This window comes from Prionailurus bengalensis, chromosome A2 (genome assembly GCF_016509475.1).
Source record: "Prionailurus bengalensis isolate Pbe53 chromosome A2, Fcat_Pben_1.1_paternal_pri, whole genome shotgun sequence".
Lineage (NCBI taxonomy): Eukaryota > Metazoa > Chordata > Mammalia > Carnivora > Felidae > Prionailurus > Prionailurus bengalensis.
Window position 1 is genome coordinate 1,351,702 of NC_057348.1, and position 6,000 is coordinate 1,357,701.

At 58.2% G+C, this 6,000-nt stretch overlaps 1 protein-coding gene across 3 annotated transcripts in view; it reads right to left on the reverse strand.

Annotated features, from left to right (window-relative positions):
- The window catches only part of AP3D1 (adaptor related protein complex 3 subunit delta 1), a 37,590-nt gene extending 32,140 nt beyond the window's left edge, over window positions 1-5,450 (reverse strand). For all 3 annotated transcript variants that reach the window (XM_043586028.1, XM_043586027.1, XM_043586026.1), the window contains exon 1: window positions 5,137-5,450. In XM_043586028.1, coding sequence (XP_043441963.1) covers window positions 5,137-5,232 — 96 coding nt within the window. In that variant the 5' untranslated portion in view covers window positions 5,233-5,450. The remainder of the gene's footprint in view (window positions 1-5,136) is intronic.
- Between the last annotated feature and the right edge of the window lie 550 nt (window positions 5,451-6,000).

Genomic DNA, 6,000 nt, shown 5'->3' on the forward strand with positions numbered 1-6,000 from the left:
AGAGAGAGGGGGAGACACAGAATCCGAAGCAGGCTCCAGGCTCCAAGCTGTCAGCACAGAGCCCAACGCGGGGCTCGAACCCACGAACCACAAGATCATGACCTGAGCTGAAGTCGGACGCTCAACCGACTGAGCCACCCAGGAGCTCCGATCTCCAGTATCACAATACCACAAGGTCCAACAACATGGTGACGATGTGGGAAACACAGGGTGCCTGGATAAAGGGAAGAATGTTAGGGAATTCAGGGAGATTTTTCTTATCAGTTTGGGTCAGAGATTCTCCTGGGCAATGTCTGGGGACATCTGTGGTTGTCAGACTGAGGGTGCTCCTGGCCTCGAGTGGGCGGGGCCAGAGATGCTGCTCAACCCCCACAGAGTCTGGGCCAGCCCCCCAGAAAATGATCCAGTCCTGAATGTCAGCAGTGCCGAGGGAGAGATCCTGATTTAGGGTAATGACCAATGTTATTAAAGAAAAGGAAAAAAACTGGGGCACCTGGGTGGCTCCGTTGGTTACGCATCCAACTTCAACTCAGTTCATGATCTCATGGCTTGTCGGTTTGAGCCCCGTGTCGGGCTCTGTGCTGACAGCTCAGAGCCCGGACCCTGCTTTGGATTCTGTGTCTCCCTTGCTCTCTGGCCCTCTCCCACTTGTTCTCTCCCCCACCCCCCCAAAATAAACATCAAAAAAAAATTTTTTTTTTTTAAGAAAGAACAGGAAAAGAACTCAGTTCAAACTTCATATCTTTATTCTCCCTAGAAGTCATTAAAACAAAAGGAATTCTCACAGACGGAGTGCCTGCCCTGGGCCAGACGAGATACGTGCTTCAACAACAGTCCCAAGACCAGATCCCATCTTGGTTCTACATGCACCTCACAGCCTGGCGGGTCCCACAAACCTCCTGGGCTGAACCCCAGGAAACTGCCATTTTTGAGATGAGAAACAACAGAATATGAGCTCTTGCATACAGTTCAGCCTTTTTTTTTTAAACGTTTACTTATTTTTGAGACAGAGAGAGACAGAGCATGAACGGGGGAGGGTCAGAGAGTGGGAGACACAGAATCTGAAACAGACTCCGGACTCTGAGCTGTCAGCACAGAGCCCGACGCGGGGCTCAAACTCACAGACCGCGAGACCATGACCTGGGCCGAAGTCGGCCGCTTAACCGACTGAGCCACCCAGGCGCCCCAGCCTTTTTTTTTTTTTTTAATGTTTATTTATTTTTGAGAGAGAGAGACACAGGGTGAACAGGGGAGGGACAGAGAGAGAGAGAGACACAGAATTGGAAGCAGGCTCCAGGTTCCCAGCTGTCAGCACAGAGCCTGACGCGGGGCTCGAACCCACAAACTGTGAGATCATGACCTGAGCTGAAGTCAGACGCTCAACCGACAGGAGTCCCCAGGCCCCTACAGCTCAATCTTAATCCTAGGTTACATCTCATTTCAAAATATTACTCTACACAAACTGAATTTTTGAAGTTCTGAAACACCAGTTAAATGATTTGGAAATGTTCATACCCAAGCCAGAACACTACTACTCAGATACTAGTGGATCCAATCAGGGCCTGTGTCTAACAATGTGAAGCCACTCCAATGCGGGGGTGGGGGGGGGGGGGCAAACAAATAAACTAAAGCACATCCAGAGTAGGGAGATGTTAAAAATACCGTGGGGCGTCTTCATATACTGCATCCTGGGAAGCAGTCAGTAAGGACCACGACACTACAAGCAAGATGCACACAGAACCTTTTTTTTTTTTTTTTAACGTTTGCTTATTTTTGAGAGAGAGGGAGGGAGAGGGAATGAGCGGGGGAGGGGCAGAGAGAGGGAGGGGACAGAGGATCCAAAGCAGGCTCTGTGCTGACAGCAGCGAGCCCGATGTGGGGCTTGAACTCATGAACCGTTAGATCACGACCTAAGCCGAAGTCAGACACTCAACCAACTGAGCCACCTGGGCGCCCCCAACAGAACCTTTTTTTCAAGTAATCTCTACACCCAAGTGGGGCTCAAACTCACAACTCTGAGATCAAGAGTCACCGCTCCACCACTGGGCGTGGCCAGGCGCCCAGGATGCAGAAGGAAATCTCAACACTCGGAAATGCCCATCGTTTCTCAGCACAGAAAAAACACTCAAAACACATACTCCAAACTGATTCACAGGCAAGGAGCATTCCCCCGTTTCTTTAATAAACATCGAGTATGTTTTTAAAAGTATGGGTGTGATTTTACAACCTAAAAAGATTGAAAAGCAGCTTTCCCCCAAATATGAAGAGTACCCAGAAGAATAACTTAGGGGCGCCTGGGTGGCTCACTTGGTTAAGCACCCAACTTTGGCTCAGGTCATGACCTCACTGTAGGTTTGAGCCCCATGTCGGGCTTTGAACCGACAGCGCGGAGCCTCCCTAGGCTTCTTTCTCTCCCTCTCTCCCTGCCCACTCCTGCTCTCTCTCTCTCTCACAATCAACATTAAAAAAAGTTTAAACACAAACTTAAGAAGTCATTTGGGGTCCCCCCCCCCGTCATATCCAAAGTTTAGAAGCAAGGATATCCATAAGTGCATTTTGCCCTCCCTGCCAACATTATTTGTGCTGTATCTCAAGGATTAAAAATAAACTAAGCACCCAGACACATATGAATTCGACCATTGTTTTCAAACTTCTTGGACTCATTTTGAGCAACGTGTTTCCGTAGTAACCCAATACACGTGCATGCACACACTTGGCTGAAATAAGCTTCAATAAACGGCAGTTACTCTATGTGCACGCGGGACTGGGATTTTCTAGCTTCTTTTTCAACATAACTCGTTAAACTGAATTCACAACCCACTAAGGGGTCAGAGGCTGAGGTCTGGAAATAGCCAAGCAGACAGCTTCGTGGGTGACCCGGTGTAAACCCGCATTACGTCACCCACGGCATTCTCAGAAGCACTTGAAGGGGGTGGCTGTCACCCGACTCAAAAATGTTTTTTTTCATGCTTATTTACTTTGAGAGAGACACAGAGTGCAAGCGGGAGAGGGGCAGAGAGAGGGGGAGACACAGGATCCGAAGCGGGCTCCAGGCTCCCACAGCTGTCAGCACAGGGCTGGACCCGATGCGGGGCTCAAACCCATGGACCTCAAGATCACGACCTTAGCCAAAGTCGGATGCTTAACGGAGGGAGCCACCCAGACGCTGTCACCCCCACTTTGTATCAGAGGCACTTCCCTCGTCACCCAGTCAATAAGCCCGAGAACTTGGATGCAAGCCTCCCGATGTCCAACAGCACGACTGAATCACCACAGATCACGCTGCATTTCCACGTGGCCTTTCAAGGCCCCGTCGAGCCTCATTTGTAGGATGCCGCACCGAAGATTTCGGCTAAAACCTATGATCAAGCCAACTCTGGAGTGCGCTGAACTGCCGCGGAGAAAGCGCCTAGTGTCGAGTCCTCACCGGGGTGCGGTGGGGAAGCAGGGGAGGACCCAGCGCAGCCAGAGGGTGCAGAAGCAGCCGAGCGGCGAGGCGACTGGAGAACACCCCAGCAACCAGCCTCCAGGTCACCCCGATCTGTTGACGAGGAAACCGGGGGGGGGGGGGGGCAAGACACCACGTCCTCTGGGAATCGCCCACAGGTGGAGGGCAGGACCCACACAGACACGGGCCTTCGGAGACTCTTCCCCCGCCAGCATCCCCGTGGAAAGGGCTCCAAGCCCGCGGAAAGGTGCCAGCGATTCTCAATGAATCAACCACGGCTCAGGGAACTGCCCGGGGACAGTGTGCTTCCCCCAAACACCGGGCGCCCGAACTGGAGCGGCCTCGTGCCTCCTCGCAATCCCAGAACAGGCGGCCCAGCAACATCCGCTAACCCAGGGAAATCAGGAGGAGAACCAGCGCACAAAAGAAACGTGCAGGGTGAACAGGTTGCAGATTCACTCGGCCCCTCCCAGCTGGGAGAGACAAAACCCAGGCCAACCAGCCCCTCTCCCGTGACCGAACCTGAAGGCCAGGACCCAGTGAGACGCGCACCGGAACCACCCCTGCGAGCGGGAGCGGCTAACGGTGCAAAACCGGGGACAGCCAAGGAAGGATAGGAGGCTGCAAATGACTGCCCAGCGAGGTCACGCCCGTTCTGAAAAAGTGCACCGGCGGCAGGAACTCGGCCCGGCACACTGCCCGGGGGCTGCGGGTGCCTCGGGCAAATTCCCTCCCTTCCCTGCACTTCCCACCCCGGCGTGCCCGACTTCCCCGGCGCCATTGTGAGGAGGGCGGATGGCGTCGGGCAGTGGGACCTGTGGGACCCGCACCGCACGCAACAACCGCCCGCCACCGGGCAGCCTCCCCCTCCACCTGGGAAAGCGGGGTGCGCCTTCGAGACCCCCTGTGCAAGTGTGGGCTGACACCTCCTCAAGGAAGCCGGCGGCCTGGTGGCCACTGACCGTCCCCGTTCCTCTCAAATCTAGGTCACTGGCTGGGGGGAGGGGCGCAGGGAAGGAAACGGGGCCCACGGTTACGATTTTACTTGTGGACAGCCTTTTCCTCGCCCCGACTTTCGGCTTTCTGGTTGAAGCCGGCTTCCCCATTCCAGGACCCCCCCAGCGGCTTCCTTATTTTGAGTCAGGGCTCCCGCGGTCTCCCCTCCCTCCCTGAGAGGGGCGGCTCCACCTTCCGGGGGACGCGGGCCCAGGAGGCAAGGCCCGATTCCCGGACCGGGCCCCAGAGGGCCACCCGGACGCGTACCAATCCCATTATGGGTTCCTCCGGGAGCGGCCCGCGGAGAGGAGGGCCCCCCAACCAGGAGTCTAGAGGCCTGGAGCGGAGTTAGAGCCCTCCAAAGTCTCTTCCCGGGCCACCTGCGACGACGGGGAGGCGGGCTTCCATCGCCCAGAGGGTAAACTGAGACTACGGGGGGGAGGGGGGGGAGGGCACCCAGCGGCAGGGCCCCCAGGTGATCCGACACACACGGGAGGTCCTGAGAGTCGCGGCTCGCGTCTGTCAGGGGTAAACTGAGGCTCAGGAAGAAAGAGGCGAGCGGCGGCCCGGGTCGCAAGCAGGCGGGGCTCGAGGCCTCGGGGGCGAGCAGGAGGCCGGAGTCGGGGTCCCGGGTGGTACTGGCGTCGGGGTCGGGCAGAGCCAGGCCGGCCCCGTGCGGCGCGCCGGCTCACCTCGTCCTCTTTGTGGTTGCGGATGCCGCGCACCAGGTCCTGCAGGTTCTTGTCGAACATGCGGTCGATGCTGCCCTTGACCATCTTGAGGGCCATCGCGGCGGACGCCGCCGGGCTCGAGCCCCGGGAGGCCCGCGGCAGGGCACCGTGCGGGGGCCCGGGGGCCGCGCCTGCCGCCCGCGGAGCGCTGCGCTGCCGGCTGCCGCGGTGGCGCGGGCTCCCAGGCCAGGTCGGCGGCTGTCCGCGGGGCGGCGGCGGCGGCGGCGGCGGCGGCGGCGGCGGCGACCCGCTCCGCAGGCCGCGCTCGCACTCCCGCTCCCCTCCGGCTCCGCGCCGCGCCGCTGGCAAATGGCGGACAAGATGGCGGCGGGTCAGCTGACGACAGGAGCCCAGGCCCGGCGACCCGCCCCCGGAAGCCCCGCCTCCCCCTAAGGCCCCGCCCCTACATCTCCTGGCCACCACGTTTCCCTGGCGACGCCTGCCGCCCAATGGAAACGCAGACAACGCCCTCAGCGTCCGCTTTGCTTCGCACGCTCCGGCTCAGGGCTCTTCTCTGTCATTGGCCAGCGGCCCCCATAACTCCACCCACTTCCTTGTTTCGGGTTCTAACCACGCCCCCCCAGGAGCGCCCTCCCTGCCCCGCCCCTGAACCAAATGACAGCAGGGGGTGGGGCCTGCTGTGGGCGGGGCTCCCACGTGGAGCTTCTCAGGCAAGTTCCTGGGAAGGAATCCAGCTCCGCCTTCCTTGAATCGAAAAGCTGACACTGCTCGAGAAGCCCCAAGCCCGACGCAGCGGGGAGCGGATGCGGTGCCTCCAGCGCGTCTCTGAAAACCCCGTGACACGGGCAGGACGGGAATAACATG